Raw genomic sequence first — 22,112 nt, forward strand, 5'->3', positions numbered from 1 at the left:
GCAGTGAAGCTTTCTCCAACCACAGCTGCTTTGCTGGGCTGGAGACGCCAGTCAGAGGCTCTCAGTCTCCCTGGGAGCGCAAATCGAGGGCGCTCTGACCAATCCTGATGCTGCTCTCATGCATTAGAGCAGCGTCAGGATTGGCCGCAGGGGAGGTTGTGAGCCTATGCTGCAGGAGGAAGAAACAGAAGAGCGGCGTTTTGCGGGCTCGATGCAGCAGGTATTTATTTTTTTTACTTTTAGTTTTATGGTTTTCTTCGTCCATCATACTCCCCTTCACCCCACCCCTCCACTCCGACTTAACACCAGCTGCTACTGAGTGCTGGTCCCCAAAAATGAATGCCGGTGGGCCCCACCTAAAACCATCTCCTCAAATTAAGCACTTCCATGGTGATCCTACACTCTCTGCCTTGTATTGGGTCTCCACGTAGCCCAAACTGATTGGTGATGGGCGGGCCACACATGACTGCCAGCCTAATAGGATTGGGTAAGTCCCAGATCTACCTGTGGGCCAGGACCCCTGCTTCTCAGAGTCATCAATAGACTTACTCACAGGATGGGACCTCTCATCCTGTCTTCTTCAGTCGGTAAGCCAAATTGGATGATCCCGAACCTACTGCTTTGACCTACTGCAATGTGTCTGTGCTATAAGGTTTTAGTGGTGGGTATTTCTCCCTCTCACCATGTGTTCATGCATAAGATGTGCTATTGCTATGACTTTTTAACAGTCATTCAGCTATGTTTCTCAAAATCACACAATGTGCGTGTTGTGCTACATCAATGTTATCATGGCCTTCAGTGCTTGAATATACCTCTTTTTTCCACTTTTATTTCCCCCGCAGGGAATTACAACGCGAACGTTACAACGACCGCATTGTAACAATGCATTCCATTACTCCGCAATTCGTAACAACGACTTGCGGAGGGGTGGCGCTGGATGTTGGAATAGTATAATTTACTATTCTAACTCCAGTATGTGAAACAGTAGGGAATGTGTTGGATTTTAAATCCAACACCTTCTGCCCCCTCCACAAGTCGTTGTTCCGACTTGCGGAGTAAGGGTATGCGTTGTTACAACGCGCTCATTGTATCGAGCGCGTTGTAATTCCCTGCAGGGAAAAGTATTCATGGTAAACGATCTTTACCATATGGGGGTGAATAAATATATACAAGGTGTAGATTATTTCCTGGCACTGTGACATTTGCATTTCATTATGAGTCGCAACCTGTTTCACGGCTGAGATGGTCATGTACCTGAGCCTGTGTCCATATATGACTATATTGTATTGCATTGTAATTGCATTGATCTGGCACCTACTACACCTGTAAACAGGCATGCAACTTAGAGTAGTTTACTCTCAGAGATTTGATAGAGATTCGATAGAAAGAAAGGTGAGAGAACAATTGATAGTTTGCAGTCAAGGTCAACTTTTCATGCCAGGGCAAGTGCTCCCTGAACCGGAACACAAGCAACCCACAACGGGTTTTACCCTTATTAGGGTTCATTAGTCGGGTAAAGTTTGCCACATGAACCACGCTTCGATTGATGAGCCCTAATGAGGGTGAAACTGGTCTTGGGTTGATTGTGTTCTAGTTCAGGGAAGCCAGCAGTTTGAGCTGGGCTGTTCCCATTGGAGCAGGGTCAAGACTAATTTGCATATGGCTGGGTCAAAACTGAGGTGGTATGGAGTGCGAAATAGCGATGAACTGTGATGCACCCCTGAGTAATTACCAGCGGCTGAGATTGATTCAAGCTTTCAGTTCATTGATTTTTTGTGTGCTTAGAAGTGCAGCCCCATGTGGAGTGCTCCTAGGAGTGCAGTGATATGGAGAACGTCTATGGGCGAGGAGCTCTATATGTAACATTTCTAGGGGGTGCAGGTCTATGTGGAATACTCCATGAAGTTCAATGCTAAGTGGAATGCTTTCACAAGTGCAGTGCTATGCGACACCCTCCTTGAATAACAGCACTATGTGAGACACCCTCAGAAGTGCAGTTATCACAGCCTCACAATGCCCAGCCACAAAGAATTGCCACCTACTGTTCTGAAGCTGGTGCGCAGTCACCCATCCAGGGACGAATTACTAAACACAACAAACTATACATATTTCATGTAAGTTAACACAAAGCATATTCCTGCTTCACAACATATTTACACAGATGCCAAAGGACAGTGATGTTCATAAAAGCACACATTGTTAATCATTAGTCTTAAATAACTAGAACTATGCGCATGTGGAAAGCCATGTACATAAAAATGCATATGGTAGATGTGAGGAAATGGGGTGTATTATATGATGGGGTTGTGAGACCTCACCATGTAATATACATACCAACCCTTACCGGCCCCTTTAGGACCAGTAGGTTTAGTTGGTTAAACATTTAGCTCAACCCTGGGTAGCTGTTGCCCTGAGCAGTCAGGCTGCACAAAAGAACTGTAAAGCATTTAAACAGCACCAAAACAGTTGAAGAAGAGATCAAGAGACTCTCAAGTAATTCAACACTAAATATTAAAAAGTAGATTGGTATATTATTGTTGACACCAAAATGAAAAAGATCCACTGGATCCACTGGAAAATGAAAAAGATCCGCTGGATCATTCTGGAGAGACAGACTTTACAAGGTATAGCAAATCAACACTTTTTACTTAACCACATACAAGCATTGGCAAAATCAACAAATTTGCCAATTTTCAAAGACAAATGTGGGTATTTATCAATGCACTTACTTAGAGTTAGTTAGGAGGACCAGCAAAAGTGCACAGAAACAGTTACATTGATGAAAGAAGCAGCCTCCATACTAGTTCCAGTGTTAGTGGCTCCTTGCCATTGACTTCTATGGAGTGGTCCTGATGCAAGGCATACGGGATCCTGAAGATGCTGAGCGGTCGGCGGGGATCTTCCTCAGACCGTGGCTTGATGAGGTGATCCTGGTCACGGAGGTTGACATCCCTCGAAGTCCCCTTGAGCTTGACAGAAGTCCAGTCACCACTGGGCTACAAGTCTCCGGGTGTAATGGTTTTAGTGGTTCCCTTCTTCTGGTATTATATTGCCTTCTGGGCAGCCAAACTGCACTCTGATGGCTCTACCAGGTCCAGCAGACTGGGGGCCAACTTTTGAACATTGGGTCCTGGTCCTTGAAGCTGCACAGTGGCGAGGGCTGGTGATACAATGTTCTAGTCTACCAACTTGCCCCAGCAGGCCTTCATCAGCTGTTGTGGGCCTCTGCTGGGAACAGAAGTTCAGCCAACTGACACCTGGAGTCTCTCACTTCGGCTGGACTCAGAAATCTAAATGAGCAGGACGCTACAGGCATAGTCCCTTTCCTTTGCTAGCCACCAGGTGCAGTTGACTTTGGTGCAGCCTCTCTTCACCGGGTCCTTGGTGCAGCAGGGCAGTCCTTCTTTGGTTGACTTATCCAGTCCAATAAGTTGTGAGTTATGGGTGCCATGGGTGTCCTTTTATGCCCACAAAAATGCCCTCAGGTGAGGTTGCGGTTACTAGCCAATGGGCTACCAGGTTCCCTCCCTCCTGATGACTACTTCCTCTGAAGTGTTGCCTCTAGCTATCTCAAAATTCTCTGTTCTGCCCACTCCCAACATGGCAGAAGCCTTCTCTTGGTGTGCAGAGCTTCCTACCCATAACCGAGAGGTGTGGTTACCAGGGGTCTACACTCCCCGGAAAAAACAGTTTCAAAACTGGCTTCCCCTCTCTGTCGCTAGTGCCATCCTGTCTGCCTAAACAATAGAGCAGCCCTTCTCCCAAGTGTTTGCCATTTGCCCTTCAAATGTGGCTTTACCTTTGAAGCTAGCCTTTTGGGCCAACACCCGTTTGTCCTCTTACCAGGGAGAGGTAACCACTCTTCCCCACGCAGGCTTCCATTGTGTCCTCTCCTGGGAGTCATTCACATGTCTCCCCAGGAGGGCAGAAGGCCATCTGTGAGGGCAGTCCTTGTGTGCAACGGTAATCAGGCACTGGATACCTTGGACCACTAAAATGGCAACTTCTAAAGTTGCACTTTGCCCACCAGTGACATCAAATTCAATTTAACCATTAAATCAGATTTACTGCACTGATGTTTTTTGAAACCTTACTGTACAAAATTTAGTAGTCCCAGTCAGACGTTAGCAGTACTGAGGGGGTCAACCTGTAACTCTACACTCACCAATAAGGGCTCATTGCTTTTTCCACAGTAAAAACAATAATTTGGGGTTTTTAGTGTTAGAACATGTTAATCTACATGTTACACCTTTTAATATACAGCACCCTGCTATCAGGATCAACAGGCCTACCTTAGGGGTGACTTTATATATATATATATATATATTCACTGAAAAATCCATAGGTTTGACACACGTTATAGTTACGAATTAGCATTTAGAAAACCTTGCAAATTCACTTAAAAAACCATAGGTTTCACACATGTTATAGTTAGCTGGACATTTCACTCGTAAAAAACCAATGAAATTCCCCCGTTATAGTTAGTGCAGGCAACTATAACTCACGCGACCGCAATCCTCTGCTGATGACGTCACTGTATTTAGACACTTATTTACCCATGTCTTCTTCCATTAATCTTTCGCTATACATATATTACAAATATTTATTTTTCAGAAAGACATATGTCATCAGTGATGTTATATCTGACGTCATCAGCAGAGGATTGCGGTCGCGTGAGTTATAGTTGCCTGCACTAACTATAACGGGGGAATTTCATTGGTTTTTTACGAGTGAAATGTCCAGCTAACTATAACATGTGTGAAACCTATGGTTTTTTAAGTGAATTTGCAAGGTTTTCTAAATGCTAATTCGTAACTATAACGTGTGTGAAACCTATGGTTTTTTCAGTGAATTTCAAAGGTTTTTTAAATGCTAACTTTTAAGTGTGATAGTAGTTATATCTATTTTTTGTACTGATTTTCTACAGTTTAACTGTTTATTTATAAATATTGTATTCATTAAATAACATATATTTTTCTGAAAATTGCAAAAAAACATTTTTTAATTAAAACTGAAATATTGATTAATTTTCTTGTTTTCATTTTTTATTTTAATATATTTATATCATTTTCTTTAAAAAAATAATTCCAATTTTTTTCGCAGTCGCGCACTCAAAGTGTACACTTCACGGTGGGTGCGCGCATTCTAGCCGCCATTTTAGAAAAGTCATGAAGGATCCGCGTATGGTGTGCGACGGCTGCGTGTTTTTCAGTTACATCATATACATTTAATATCACGTGATATGCGCGATTGGTATGCGACCAGTCTGTGACTCCTGCTCCCGCGCATTCGCGACACATGCGCATTATGGTACAAGATGTTTGCGCGCTTGCGGGTCCCGCGTGACATCATATACGTGCTGGGGCGCGCTGGGTGCGCGACTCCCGCAAAAAAAATGTATGTTCCAAAATGATATGTATGTGTCTTTAATATACATATTAAGGCAAGAGATTATGTAAGATATTCATCAAAATAATATATTTGTACTTATAAGAAACTTATAATATTTTTAAATATATTTTCGCAAAGTCGGGTGCGTGCATCATGAGTGCAGAAAACCAGGTCAGCAGAGCTGCTGTAGAGCCAGAGAACCAGGTCAGCAGAGCTGCTTTAGAGCCAGAGAACCAGGTCAGCAGAGCTGCTCTAGCTGACACTGTCTGACTGACACTGACTGACTGACACTGACTGACTGACACTGACTGACACTGATTGACACTGACTGACACTGATTGACTGACACTGACTGACTGAAACTTCGAAACTCGGCAACGGAGACCTGCGAACTTGGTAGCTGGGTCCCTGCTGGCGCTTTTACTCACCTGCCCTGCTGCAGCTGCTCCCGGGCTCCTGCGCTCTCTGCATACCGGGTCTCCCTCGAGACTACATTTCCCAGGCGCCCCAGCGCCCGCCTGACGCCATCCACGCGCCCGGAGGCGCACTAAAAGCCCGCTGCTTCCTCCGCGTCGCGGGACGCGCGCGGGCGGCGCCGGGCTGAGCCCGGGCAGAGGGCGGGCCGTCTGTGGCCGTCCGGGGCAGGAGGAGGCAGGGCAGGGCCACGGACCTGTGATCTTCGCTTAATTTGTAAGTGAACAGTCCTATAAAAATACCAGTTTTAAAAGTCACTGTATATGTCTACACTCATGTCGAAATCCAAGTCGTCCAATCAATCTGGTGCAGGGGATAAGAGGACAATGGACAATTATCTGGTAAAAGTTGTAAATAAGATTAATAATGATCGGAGACTTTCATTGGGCAGATCTAACCTAGAAACTTCCCTAATGGACACATTAGCACCTAATACTGAAATACCCGTTGATAGCAGTACGGTTAATACAGACAGTGCTGATGGGATTGCTGATGTACTCTCTGTTACGGATATTGTTGGAAGTATTGATGAGCCCACTTCCCAGTTGAACTCTTCTATCACACCGACTACAGCATCCTGTTCTAAAACTACCCTAACCCCCTCCCCGATGCAGAGGAAAACACGGGCGTGTAGGAAAGCACCAGCTCAACAAGGAAGGGGGGTTTTACCGGAGTCGTCCAAAGAAATATCAGGGACTAATGATAATACTGAGGGGGTCTTTCTGCATGCAGCCACAATAGGACATTTGGTTTCAATTTTTGAGACCAAATTAGAGTCTATAATTAGTCCTTTGTTGGCAAAATTAGACGTAGTCTCAGCAGAAGTAGATAATTTAAAGGGCCTTTTGGCTTCTTATGAAAAACGATCCTCCCCCGCGTTAACCCCCGTTTTTGCCGCTTCGGCCCCTACCGTCCATAAGCCCACAGAGGGTGCCATGGAACCTATTTTGCATCCGTCTGGTACCCATAACACGGGAGCTCCTCTGGGATTGGGGGTCAGCGGTCCGTTAAGTCGACCTATGGATGCGCCATCCACTGTGATATCAGTTTTTGCGCCACCTACAACAGCCACTTCAGCAGGAAAAGTAATCTCTGCACATACATGCTCAAGTAATATTCAGAAGCCTGTAGCCAGGGGAGATGTTGGGCATATTAAACACAAGAGAAACCATATCGTTAACCTCCCACCACAGTGTGCTCCTTATACAGTGGTATTGATTAATGTCCCGGAGGTAGACTCTAGCATGCCTAACTCTAGCCAGGAATCTCATGATTCTTTAAAAAACAAATCACTTGCCTGGCTTAACAAAAATTGTGGATTTCCGTTGGCATTGTCGCAAGATATTTTATCTACCCGCAGAGTCGGCTGGATAGGAGAAGGCAGGAAAACTACCACAGGGGACTGTATACTTGTTAACTTTAAATACCCACAACACGTGGCAACTGTCCTCTTAAGAGCCGCCTCCCTACCCAACCAAGTTAACTTGGTCTCTGCTAGGCCTTTAGGCTATTTTTATAGCTATTTAGATGGCCCACAATTGCCAAGGCCCCAACAGATTGAGCTGTATGAACCCGGTTTAACTAGGGGTGGGGTTAGTTATCCTCCCTTTTTGCCACCAAGAGCCCCGCAGTATTTTAATAGAGGGAATATACAGTTTAATGAGGAATTCAGTAGGCAAAGGGACTATACCATCCCCCTCTTCAACCGTTACTCTGCCCTGTCCTCATTGGAGGAAAATGACTGACTGTCCGATAACACTAAGAACACGAATGAGAAATCAGTTAGTGGTGTCCGCTCTGATAAAGTAGTGAATGTTCCCCCTTCACCTCAATCTGAACCTAATAGGGTGGAAGCTGTTTTGGAGAACACAGGAATCAATAAGACTCAGAATTGTTGTACCATTGTAGATCCTTCTTTAAATCCAGACTTTTCCTTGGTAGACCCAGTAAATGATCATATAGGGGCTAAGTGTGATCTTGATACAGGTTACCGCGTTGTTACGTGGAATATTGCTGGTCTGAAGAGGAAGTTAGACTCCCCTTTGTGGAAGGATTTTATTAATATAGGGTACGATATAATATGTCTTCAGGAAACGTGGTGTGAGGAACCCATTTTTATTGAGGGATATTTAGCACACAGCTTGAATGCAGTGAGTTCAATTGCAGGAAGAGCTAAAGGTGGTCTCTTGCTTTTAATATCCACTAAATTAAAATCCTGCAAAGTCAAAAGTTGTGTCTCAGTGGATGTCCATTCTCAGGTCCTATGTCTAGAGTTTGACAAAGGGAAAGATTTGTTGCTGATAAACTTTTATAATAATGTATTCACTGCCGACAGAGGTAAAATCCTGACTCAGCTTGAAAAAGAAATTGAGAGGACACAGGCAGTTACAGGTCACCAATCTATAGTTCTTTGGTTGGGTGACTTTAATATAAGTCCTTGTCCTCGTGCCTCGAGTAATTCATGTGGCCTAACAAGGGAAAGTGGTAACATGGAGGGAAATGATTGTTTACACTTCCCACACTGTATGTATGGCACTACCCTTAACATGATGTTAGCAAAGTTTGATTTGGATATGTTAAGTTGCACGAAGAATAGTAACAACGTTAACTGTCCAACATTTACTGGAAGAGGAGCTAATTCATATATTGACCACATTTTACTGTCCAACGATTGTGCATACTCCAACTTGTGTGTTAATGAGCAAATTTTAAGTGATCATAACAGCATCTCCTTATCATTGCATTGTCGGGGTCCCAAAAACATGGATGTTAACAATCGTATTAACTTTATCGAGGCTGTAAGACCCAATGGGTTTAGGATTAAATGGACAAAGGTTGTCCCACATGAGTTGTTGGAGGAGGTTTTAAGAAAGTGTACTATGGAGATAACCTATTGTATTAGCGACGAGGTACATCCGCAAGTTATATTAAACCACCTATGTACTATTAATGAAACAATTGATAATTTACTCACAAAATCGTATAAGGGGAAAAGAGTAATCAACACTGGTTGGTTTGATAAAAGTTGTACACATGCTCTTCACGCCCTAAAACAGGCGATGAGCATTAAACCACGTGATTGTACAGCAATTAAAACTTGTCGTTCTGTCTATAAAACATCGCTTACCAAAAGGAAAAAAGCTCTCCAAGAAGAGGCTTGGTACAATCTCAGCTGTGCGGCTGAAACAAATGATAGTAAGTTATACTGGCAGACCATAAATAGTCCTTTCTTAAAAAATGACTCAGTGCCTGAAATAACCTCTCATGTCGACTGTCAATCATGGATGCACCACTTTTTAAATATTTTTAATCCGGATAGGTTAATTTTAGACCCCCAAATGGACAACGAGTATACTTGGCCTAGATTGCCTTTAGATATTGGTCTTGATGAGGTTTACGAAGGCCTACGCAATAGCAAGGGCGGAAAGGCACCTGGCCCGGATGGAGTCCCGCTGGATTTGTATAAATCCGAGTTAGATCTGTGGGCACCCATCCTGACCAGGTTCTTTAATGCAATAGCGGAGGGTCAGATGCCAACTTCCTGGGGCCAGTCAATAATTATTCCTCTTTTTAAGAAGGGATCCAGGTCTGAGGCAAGTAATTACCGTCCCATTTCTCTATTAGACGCATCGATAAAAATATTGAGTAGAATAATTTTAAAGAGACTTGAGACTTGGGCTGAGGATAACACGATAATTTCAAAGGCGCAATATGGATTTAGGAAAGGTCTGGGGACGTTGGAACAGTGTATTAATTTAGACCTCCTAATACATAAATATACCGTTGCAAAGGATGGGAATCTTTTCCTTTGCTTCGCAGACCTAAGCAGCGCCTTTGACCTTGTAGACCACAACATCCTTTGGGACACCTTGTTAGATCTCGGAGCCCCCAAAGAGTGTGTTTTCTTTCTGGCCCGGTTATACTCCGGCCTTTCATGTAAAGTACGCTATGGTCCTATGGGAGAATGTACACCTTTTTTTAAAGTTGCAAGAGGGATTCGTCAAGGGTGCGTTTTGGCCCCGTTTTTATTCTCATTATTTATAAATGAAATTGATTCGATTTTAAGCAAACTATCCTCAGACGCCCCCCTGATCAACGGCAGCGTTACCCCTATTTTATTATACGCAGATGATGCAGTTCTTTTATCACGAACACAGAATGGTTTGCAACGCCTCATAGATAGATTTGTGCTATTTACCAAAGAGAGGAAACTGATCATTAATAAAAGTAAGACTTTTGTTATGACCTGTGGAAAGAGGGTGAAATCCAATTCCTCCTTCTTCATTGATAAAGTGAAGATTCAACCGGTTAATAGTTTTTGTTATTTGGGGATAACATTCGCAGGCAACGGGAAATGGACGAACGAGGACGAGAACGTGAGGTTAAAGATGAACAGAAACACCAGTAGTATTTTCAGATTTGCAGCTAAGCTAGGGCAAAGGAGTGTGAAAGACATGCTGGCTATTTACAAAGCTAGGTGTATTTCATCTGCTTTGTATGGGGCAGGAGTTTGGGGCCATCATTCTGTTAATGGTTTACAGAATGACGAAAATAAGTTCCTGAAGAAACTGCTATGTGCCCCATCCTCGGCTCCCAACATCTTAACTCATATGGAGGCCGGTATTGACTTTATCGCGGACTTAGCCGCATTACGCCCATTGCTTCTTTGGCGTTCTATCTGGTCCAAATCCGAGACTGTATTCACACAAACAATCATCAAGGATTGCTTGAAACTTGATAATCTATCTCGTATACCTTGGTTGAGTTATATTTACCACTGGTTTATTCTTCTGTTTGAGTGTAATATTCGTCTGAACCCCGAAGCAGCTGCACTGATACCAAAGAAAGACATAAAATCTAAGTTCCTAGCATTTAAGAATCTGGCTAGAGAAAATCAGTCCAAAAATCTAACAACAGTTGCTTCTTACCTCGATTTGAATTTAAGGGTAGGTTTCCAGACATACCTTGCGATCGTGACTCATAACTCACATAGATTTGTCCTAACCCGTTTTAGGCTTGGGATCGTGCACCATCTAGTCTCTTTCCCAGATAGTAAGATCAAATCTAATATGCTGTGTCCTTGTGACAATATGTCAAAACAAAGCTGCTGTCACTTTTTATTGTTTTGTAAATTTTATTGTCATTTTAGGAAATTTTACTTAAAACCTATCCTTTTAAAAAATAAGATACGCTCCACTAAATCAGCAATGAAGTTCCTAACAACTCTAGAAAGCCCTGACACCTGTTTTTTTGTGGCATCCTATGTGCTTAAATGCATGAATATTAGGAAGTCTATAGTCTGCGCCGATTAATTTTATCTGGTCACGTACTTTGTATATATAGATACCGTTCAGACTTCGATATGAACTTTGTAGCTTGAAGTAAAATTATGATGAATTGTGTAATATGGGATTGTTACCATATTTAGCATCTTTTGTATATTTGCACATATTGGATAATTTACCTGGAATCTGCACCTCGTTATAAATATAATGTGGATGCCTTGTTGGAAGATTAAGTTTAATTGTGTATCATTCAAGGAAGCACTATGCACTTTAACAATGTGCTAAATATGGTTTTCTGTTATGCCTTGTGTATAAGACATTCTAGTCTAATATGTATTTTTAAATGTTTGTTCTGCTTATATGGTTGTATTTTTACATACCGAATAAAGCTTTTGAACTGAACTGACTGACTGACACTGATTGGCTGACACTGACTGACTGACTGACACTGACTGACTGACATTGACTGACATTGACTGACACTGACTGACTACTCTCTACTACTCTACTACTGACTCTCTACTACTCTCTCTCTACTACTCACTCTCTACTACTCACTCTCTACTACTCACTCTCTACTACTCACTCGCTACTACTCTCTACTACTCACTCGCTACTACTCATGCTCTACTACTCACTCTCTACTACTCTCTGCTATTCACTCTCTACTACTCACTCTACTACTTTCTACTACTCACTACCACTCACTCTCTACTACTCTACTACTCACTCTCTACCACTCTCCACTACTCACTCGCTACTACTCTCTACTACTCACTCTCTACTACACTCTCTACTACTCTCTCTCTCTACTACTCTCTACTACTACTCTCTACTATTCACTCTCTACTACTCACTCTCTACTTCTCTCTACTACTCACTCTACTACTCTCTGCTGCTTTCTAGCACTCACTCTCTACTACTCTACTACTCTCTCTCTCTACTACTCACTCTCTACTACTCACTCTCTACTACTCTCTACTACTCTCCACTACTCACTCTCTACTACTCACTCTACTACTCTCTACTACTCTCTCTCTACTACTCACTCTCTACTACTCACTCTCTACTACTCTCTCTCTACTATTCACTCTCTACTATTCACTCTCTACTACTCACTCTCTACTACTCGCTCTCTACTACTCGCTCTCCACTACTCACTCTCTACTACTCGCTCTCTACTACTCACTCTCTACTACTCTCTACTACTCTCTCTGCTACTCACTCTCTACTACTCACTCTCTACTACTCGCTCTACTACTCACTCTCTACTATTCTCTACTACTCACTCTACTACTCTCTCCTACTCTCTACCACTCACTCTCTACTACTCTACTACTCACTCTCTGCTACTCTCTACCACTCACTCTCTACTACTCTACTACTCACTCTCTACTACTCTCTACTACTCTCTCTGCTACTCACTCTCTACTACTCACTCTCTACTACTCGCTCTACTACTCACTCTCTACTATTCTCTACTACTCACTCTACTACTCTCTCCTACTCTCTACCACTCACTCTCTACTACTCTACTACTCACTCTCTGCTACTCTCTCTCTACTACTCACTCTCTACTACTCACTCTACTACTCTATACTACTCACTCTGTACTACTCTCTCTCTACTACTCTCTACTACTCGCTCTTTACTAATATTCAATCTCTACTACTCTCTACTACTCCCTCTACTACTCTCTGCTGCTCTCTAGCACTCGCACTCTACTACTCTCTCTCTACTACTCACGGTCTACTACTCTCTCTCTACTACTCTCTCTCTACTACTCTCTACTACTCACTCTACTACTCTCTACTACTCACTCTCTACTACTCTCTCTCTACTACTCACTCTCTACTATTCACTCTCTACTACTCACTCTCTACTACTCACTCTCTACTACTCACTCTCCACTACTCGCTCTCTACTACTCGCTCTCTACTACTCTCTACTACTCACTCTCTACTACTCACTCCCTACTACTCTCTTCTACTCTCTCTGCTACTCACTCTCTACTACTCACTCTCTCCTACTCTACTACTCTCTACTACTCGCTCTACTACTCACTCTCTACTATTCTCTACTACTCACTCTACTACTCTCTCCTACTCTCCACCACTCACTCTCTGCTACTCAACTACTCACTCTCTACTACTCTATCTCTACTACTCACTCTCTACTACTCACTCTACTACTCTATACTACTCACTCTGTGCTACTCTCTACTACTCACTCTGTACTACTCACTCTGTACTACTCACTCTCTACTACTCACTCTCTACTACTCTCTACTTCTCACTCTCCACTACTGATTCTCTACCACTCGCTCTCAACTACTCTCTACTACTCACTCTCTACTACTCTCTCTACTTCTCACTCTCTACTACTCTCTCTACTACTCTCTCTACTACTCACTCTCTACTACTCACTCTCTACTACACACTCTCTACTACTTGCTCTCTGCTACTCGCTCTCTACTACTCTCTAGTACTCACTCTAATACTCACTCTCTACTACTCTCTACTACTCACTCTCTACTACTCCACTACTCTCTACTACTCTCTCTCTACTACTCACTCTCTACTACTCACTCTCTACTCACTCTCTACTACTCACTCTCTACTACTCACTCTCTACTACTCTCTACTACTCACTCTCTACTACTCTCTCTCTACTACTCTCTACTACTCACTCTGCTACTCACTCTCTACTACTCTCTACTACTCACTCTCTGCTACTCACTCTCTACTACTCTCTACTACTCACTCTCTACTACTCTCTCTCTACTACTCACTCTCTACTACTCACTCTCTACTCACTCTCTACTACTCACTCTCTACTACTCTCTACTACTCACTCTCTACTACTCTCTACTACTCACTCTCTACTACTCTCTCTCTACTACTCTCTACTACTCACTCTGCTACTCACTCTCTACTACTCTCTACTACTCACTCTCTGCTACTCACTCTCTACTACTCTCTACTACTCACTCTCTACTACTCTCTACTACTCACTCTACTACTCACTCTCTACTACTCACTCTCTAATACTCACTCTCTACTACTCACTCTCTACTACTCACTCTACTACTCTCTACTACTCACTCTCTGATACTTTCTCTACTACTCTCTACTACTCCCTACTACTCACTCTCTACTCTCTATTACTCGCTCTCTACTCTCTACCTCTCTACCTCTCTCTCTACTCCTACCTCTACCTCTCTACCTATACACCTCTACCTCTCTGTACATGCACACATATGCACATATATATATGCATATATATGCATATGCATTTATATATGTATGTGTATATATATATAGATATACATATATAAACATATAATCTGCATATCTATATAAATATAAATTCATGCAAACATATACATATATGCATACATATGCATGGTATGTATATGAAATTTTGAAAAACACTAATAAAAGCAAAGCTAAAAAGCCACCTAATTATCAACAGAATTGCTTTAACTTAAACGAGGGCGAGACCTATTGCATTTTCAATGCTTGTTTACTTTGGTTCCATCAAGAAGGCATTCAGATGTGACACATTTGCCATAAATTCTGAATGGTAGCACTCTAGTTCCTCATTAGATCACTGTAGCAAAGCTACTGCTCACCATGGAAGTCTGCTGCTGGTATTCAAAGTGCATGTTTCAGTCTGCATGTCAGAACTTTTTAATGAAATAAAAGAGGATTTGAGAAGTCAAAATGTGCCCTAAGTTTTCTTTCTGCAGCACTAATCATAATTTCTATGGCAAAATGAACCCCCTCATTTTGTTCCTTTGCAAATTAAATGTTTTAAATGTTACCAGTTTATTCCAATCAAGATGGCTTCAGGTGTGCCATACCTTTGTCATAAGTAAGACTGTTAGCGCTCTAGTTGTTCTTTAAAACACTCTGGGATTTCTGTCATTGGGCTATACTTGGGCTACATCTCGGTGATATTTGTGCTACATTTGGGCTCTTTTGTCTCTGGTGGCCATCTTGGGAACCTTGTTATGAAGATTCCTAATTTCCTCATTTACTGCAGTCTCCTCAGTAGGCATACTGTCAGTTTTTTACTTTGATTCAATGAAGAAGGCATTCAGATGTGTCACACATTTGCCATAAATTCAGAATGTTAGCACTCTAGTCGCTCATTAGATCACTGTAGTAAAGCTACTGCTCACCAGGGAAGTCTGCTGCTGGTATTGAAAGTGCATGTTTCAGTCTGCATGTCAGAATTCTTTAATGAAATAGAATAGGATTTGTGAAGTCACTCAAAATGTGCCCTAATTTTTCTTTCTGCAGCACTAATCATACATTCTATGGCAAAAGGAACCCTCTCATTTTGTTCCTTTTTAAATTAAATGTTTTAAATGTTACCACTTAATTCCAATCAAGATGGCTTCAGGTGTGCCATACCTTTGTCATAAGTAAGACTGTTAGCGCTCTAGTTGTTCTTTGGAACACTCTGGGAAGCTGCAGTAGAACACAAAGGAATCAACTGACAGTCTCTGCCCTTGTTGGATGTACATGTTTTACTGAGAATGTCAGACTTCATTCTCACATGACTGAGAAAGATAATGTGAATTTACAGAAAATATACTCTCAGTTTAGCTTATAGATCACCTTCCAAACCTCTGTGGGAAAAGCATGTGAAAATAGTTTTCTCTCAAACATGATTCATGATATCCCAGCAGAAGGCTTTTTCACATGGTAAAATCACCTTAGAACATACCACAATTCCTAAAATGAGTATGGTACAATCAACAAATGATTTATAATGTAACTAAAGTCTTAAAACCTTCTATTAACTGCAATGCTTTTTAATGAGGTGTTATCATGTATATTGGTCCCAAGATGGCTGCCAACACTTCTTGGATGAAGTGCTGACAGCCAATCAGATCTCACAATGAGATGTGTGGTTAGGCTCCGCCCAGATATGTATATGATTTTACTTTTGATTTTCACAGGAACTACTGAACAGATTTACACCAGACCTGCAAAAGGCACTTCCTTGACCTTATGGCTACCTCTCTGCCAAATTCCACGTAATTCTGTTCAGCCGTTCGGGCTGTAGCTGCGTCTAAAGGTCCTATGGAAAAATGCATGGGGAAAACGTGTTTTGGGACCCCCCTTTTTCTCGGCGCCCGCTTGACGAATCACCCCGAGACTTTCAGGGTAGGAGCTGAACGGAGCGCCCCATTAGTTTTGAAAATTTCGTGAGGATTCGTCAACCGGCGCCAAAGTTATTCAAAATAGAATTTTGAGATTTCCTATGGAAACTAGGTTGTAACTATAACTATCTACTGGCGACCGCCAGTATATATATATATATATATATATATATATATATATATATATATATACATATATATATATATATATATATTAAAAAGGGGAGACTTGGATATGTCATTATCTTGAATGTCAAATGCGAGTGAGCAGTTTTTTTAACTGCCCATCCAGTCTGCAGGGATGTATGATGTTACAACGCATGCTTTTACAGCGCATGCTGTTACAACGAAATTTTTACAACGCAAATGCAGTGACAACGCAAGTCTTTACAACGCAAGTCTTTACATCGACTTGCACTAGATGGCGTGCTAACATTAAAAAAGTGTAATTTACTATTCTAACTCCAGTCCACGTAACAGTAGGGAAGGTGTTTGGATAGTAAACTACACTATTTTTAATGTTAGCACGCCATCTAGTGCAAGTCGATGTAAAGACTTGCGTTGTAATGGCATGCATTGTCAATGCATTTGCGTTGTAACAGTTTCGTTGTAATGGCAGTGCGTTGTAAAAGTTGCGTTGTAAAGGTTGTTCCCCGTCTGCAGTAGCAGAGTGGGAGCCATGTTTTCCCTTATCCTACTCAGGGTGGCACAAGTGCTACAGGTTCTGAGGGTACTCTAACTTACAGGCCCTGGGTACACCAGGTGCCATATACTAGGGACTTACAAGTAAGCTAGACTATGCCATGTGGGTATAAGCCAATCCACCATGCACCTTTTTAAAGGTCAGAGCACATGCTCTGAGTCCTGATTAGCAGGTCCCAGGGCATTTCAGAGCCATTACACCAGTGCAGACGAGTCGAAATCGAGCAGACAATGGGGGTGAAACCCCCAAAAAGCTTGTTTTCTCACACAGTAGAACTATAAAACATTTGCAAGAAGCTGCACGTCTCAGGGTTTGATGGCTTAAAGCCGCACTTAATCTTAAATGCAAAGGCGAGAAGATAATTCTAACTTTGCTCTTGCAGTATGATTCTTTTATGTATAGCGTATGCAACACAATATACTCTAGATCAGTGCCTCCCAGACTTTTTAGAACAGAAAACTTTTGTGACCCACCTAGCTTCGATGGACATGAGGCAGGCAATTTGTTTTAATGTAACTAAAGCATTGTGTGGTAGTGCGCTGTCATTTACAGACACCACATTTTCCATTGGAATGGCCATTACACTTACATACAGTTTTATTGATATAACTATATTGCACATAAATGATAATGTGTGGAAGTTGGGTTTCAGTTAATATTTATTATTTGTGCATCACCAATTAAAGTGTCTTGATTTGTTTTAATCCTATTAAAATCTGTTTCCATCCCACTTCAGAATTACAAAACAAAATGTACTTCATGTTTTGCTTACCTAACTTCTGAATGTGTACAGTTCATTTATAGGTATTTACATTTTGTTTTGGGTTTCATTAAAATTACATCCCGCCGTCTCTCCTTTCACACTGCATGTACCCCAGCAAGATTGTCACATATTTCACTTTACTCTGACTGCAAAGTGAGAGGAGTTTGTAAACATGATCCCCATGTTAAAACAAGCAGCAATTTGCCAGAAGACATAGCCTGACATTTGACCTCTGTCTTTGAAGCACAGCAAACATGACATGATGAATACAGAATTTAAGGGCAGCTTTATTTGTTGCTGGGACTTTTGCGACCCTCCAAAAATTGGTCCTTACCCATATTTTGGGAAACCCTTTTTTACAACACTGTGCACTCTTTATCTCCTGCTCTGTCTTCGCTTGCAGTAACGTCTCATCTCATGTAATGTCACTCTTCTGAGTTTCCAGCTCTGTATTTGCTCTTGCAGTTTCATTAGATAGAGTGCCAGCAATATTGTCCATGCTAATCAGTCTCAAGGTCTATATTTGCACTCGCACTATGACTGCACTAGAGATCTCACATATGCTTAATATTGTCCACTCTATTTAGTCTCCAATGCTGTCTGCTTCCACAGCATGATTACATTACATATATAACGTATCTAAAATATTGTCGGCTCTAGGCAGTGTCCAGCTCCGTCTTCAGTCTTGCAGTATTATTGTATTATATATACATTCACTGGAAAAAAAACAAAGGTTAAAGGGATGTTGTAGTTAGGGGAAAATGGCATTTTAAACATGTTGTTTTAAACTATCATAACCACTGAAGTTCACTAGTTATAGTCATCTTGGCAGGCAGCCACCCCCACACTGCTCATGGTGTTCTACCATGCGGTGCGTGGGGTTGGATGCGGGGCCGTCCAACCCCTCGTAGTCATCCAACCCCACACTACGCATAGCCTTTGGCCATGTGCAGCGTGGGGGGGGGGCTAGCATGGCGCCCACACCCGACGTTGTATAACCCCCCCGCTGCACACAAGCCAAGCAGAGTGGTGGTGGGGTGCGCATCCTGGCGCCCAAACCTCCCCTGGTGCTCATGGCTCAATAAAAGCGGTGTCATTTTAAGTAAGGCAGAGCTACTGACTTTGTCAAAGGTTCAAAACATCAACATATAAAAAATGGACCTATTGTCTCGGTCAAAAAGTGACCAATAATTATAATAAAAATGTATATTTAATGAATTCACACAGATCAATGTGTAATTAAAGCGATTGTCATTTATACATCTCATAAAGCTTTATTTAAGAAACATGTCTTTTTTAACATTTTCAAGCTACAAAGTGCAGTCATAAAACTGACCTCAAGGGGGCTCTGCTCTCTAGCTGAAAAGCATAGAGCTCCAGCAAGGAGTGCTTAAAAAAATATAGTAAGTTCTCCTAGAGTCATGGATTTAATGACCTTGGAAGACTTACTGTGGGGCAAGCCAAAGGGCCCCCCAACATGTACCCATCCTGGGTGCAGCGGGATCTGACTTTGCTCCTGCCTGGTGGGTGCAGGTTTTGCACCTGTGCTTGCTTTTAATAAAGCCCTGGGTTTACCAGGTCCCAGGGGCATGCCTCCTTAATTAAATTAAAGGAGGGTTGGCATGTGGCTACCATCCATGTGTATTTTTAGTCCCCGGGTACCACCACCTCGCTGGAGCTTATGTTAAAATTATGGCGGGGGGTTATGTGACACCCTGACCCTGCGGGCCACCACCTCACCAGAGCTTAGGTTAATTCAAAATGTGACCAAGCCTCACGGATCCCCCCAGGCCCCTGAGACCAGCACCTCGCCGGGGCCTTAAATGAATAGGGGGTGTGCACAGACTCCTCCAAGCCTCGCGGACTACCACCTCCCGGGAGGTACAATTAACATTAAAGAGGGCGTCCAACTGGCCTCCATCCTGGAGTCAATTATGGCCCTGCGGACCACCACCCCCCTGGGATGGCTCATGCTATGTGGCGAGGTGCCCCCCCCCCCCCCCCCGGGACATAGCTTGTTTGCTTTTGTTTGGCCGAGCTCACAGCTCCAGCCAATCAAAGGCAAACATTCCAGTTTCAGCAGGTAGGAGCTGTCAAAGTGCCCTCCCCCACTGGAAGCGGAGGTTTCATCTCTTTCCCTAACTGCAGACAAGCCGGCTGGGACTGCAGAGGCCTTAAGGCCCCGTGCGGTCCCTATGCTGCACACCGGGTGCCCAGGATGAGCTCAAGGGCACCCAGGAGGCATGGCCATCATTTGACACCGGACAGGGGTGGTGGGGTGTTGGCGGGGGATTGAAAATAATAACTTACCTGTGCTGGCCGGCCGCTATCTCTCCTCTGTCCTCTTCTTTCTTCCTGTCTCCCTGGGCAGCAGGAAGCACCCGGGCTCCCAGGCTCCCCTGAGCCAATCACAATGCTGCAATGCCACGTTGTGATTGGCCTGAGTGCTGTGGTTCGGCGCTCAGACGGGGACTGGGAGGCTTTGCATGTTTCTCATCAGGCTGTGTAATGCAGCCTGGTGGGGAAGATGCAAAGTGCGCATGACTGTTTGGCTGGCCAAACAGTCATGTGCACTTTGCGAGTGGAAACCACTCCTCCCCCTGCTCTGGCCAGCCCCGCCCTGAATATATGTCAGCTCGCTTGTGAGGTTTTTATGCGAACTGATGTGAAAATAGTTAAAGGAAAAGCACCCATTTGGTGTGTCCAAGACTCCAGAGGAAAATTTTTTTTTTTTAACTAGTGTTCTGTTTATCGATTGAAAAATGACTCTAAGCAGTGTTTTCTGCCAAACGTATCTTATGCGATTTCGGTGTTTATTCCCTTGTGATTTTTCTGCTTAAACTTAAAAAGAAATCCTGGCTTGATAAGTGGGTTCGATAAAAGTGGTCAGTGATTCAGAAACGTGAAGTTAGTGTTTGGTAACCATCACACCATGTATGAGAAGATAAACTACTCCTGTGACGTTAGCATGCCAAAACTCATCTTAAACTTCTGTAAAAATTTGCACAGGACCTACATTTAAACAAGCCACAATTAAAATGTGAGCTCTTCAGCTTTTGATGATATAAAGATTTCCTTTCGATACAGGTGTATATAGAAACATCTGAGGTGGGGTTGACTGCCTAGTGTACTAATGAGAAATGTGTTATTTTTAACTTCCTACTAGAGGAAAAGAAGAGCTTAATGGATGTGTATTGAGTCTATACATATATTCTGTAGTACAAACATGAAAAAAGGTATGCAGCTATCACTTCTACTAAATAAATGTAGAATATGTCTGCTGTGACACAAGTTGAAACACCTCTGATGGCAGGATGGGTTGCAAATGTGGTTCAATATTCGGTTAATATGACAATCTCAAAGTATAAAAGTTACCTGTAGCTAAATTTCATAGATTACTTTGTCGAGGTATCATTTGTGCATTGGACTACAAGATATCATTTCTGAGTGTGTTTAGTCATGCTTTTGGGACAGTGGTTATTCTGGTTAAAGTATTTGAATGTCTTTAAACTTTATTTTAAATTTTGTTAGCTCGCCTGGTTAGTGTTTTTTCTCAAAGTTTCCTTTCTCCTCTCAGGTATGAACTGGTTCTTAATTCGTTTACAACTTACGGTGCTGGATGTGAACGACAATGCGCCGGAATGGACCATGGCGCCCTTCCCGTACTTGGCCGTGGTGTCCCCAGGGGCTGCTGGTGGCTCCAAGGTCTACCAGCTTCTAGCCCAAGATGCGGATGAAGGGGAGCATGGACAAGTTGAGTACTTTCTCTTGGAAGGTAAGCTCCTGCTACTGTCGCCTTGGAATATGGAGGGTTTAGGCGGAGTGAGTAGGTTGTGTATAGTGCCATATAACGTTGGAGGTATATGTTTACACGCACACACATATATACACATATATTTGATATATAATGGGTTATATAATGGGTAAGCATGCAATATGGCACTATACTGTACTTTAAGATCTCTGGTGACAATAAACCAAGAGGTCAAAGGCCAAGTGCTTTGTAAATTACATCTAATCCTCGAGATGGCATTACTTGAGCATATTATATGTTACTTGTTCTGTACTATGATTCAGTTAGCATGGCAAATATGTTTTCTTACAAACTAGTAACTGTTTATTGAAACAGTAAATTAAATACTGGACTGATTGCTTATTTATGGTAAAAAAAAGAAATTATGGGGTCCAGTTGTTTACAGGATTGTAAAAACACCTTTAGCTCAGTTAAAACCTGCTTTGCCTGTAGAAGTTAGAGATTTATGAAGCTGCTCTCTACGGGCCAAAGGTACAAAGAGTAGGATTAGCGACTTCTGAATAGCA

At 42.6% G+C, this 22,112-nt stretch overlaps 1 protein-coding gene across 1 annotated transcript in view; it reads left to right on the forward strand.

Moving 5' to 3' along the window:
• Window positions 1-22,112, forward strand: part of LOC146776290 (neural-cadherin-like) — a 567,428-nt gene that overhangs the window by 54,412 nt on the left and 490,904 nt on the right. The window contains exon 2 of the mRNA XM_085637108.1: window positions 21,370-21,567. Within this exon, the coding sequence (XP_085493234.1) occupies window positions 21,370-21,567 (198 nt within the window). The remainder of the gene's footprint in view (window positions 1-21,369; window positions 21,568-22,112) is intronic.

The sequence above is a fragment of the Triturus cristatus genome, chromosome 12, assembly GCF_964204655.1.
Source record: "Triturus cristatus chromosome 12, aTriCri1.1, whole genome shotgun sequence".
NCBI lineage: Eukaryota > Metazoa > Chordata > Amphibia > Caudata > Salamandridae > Triturus > Triturus cristatus.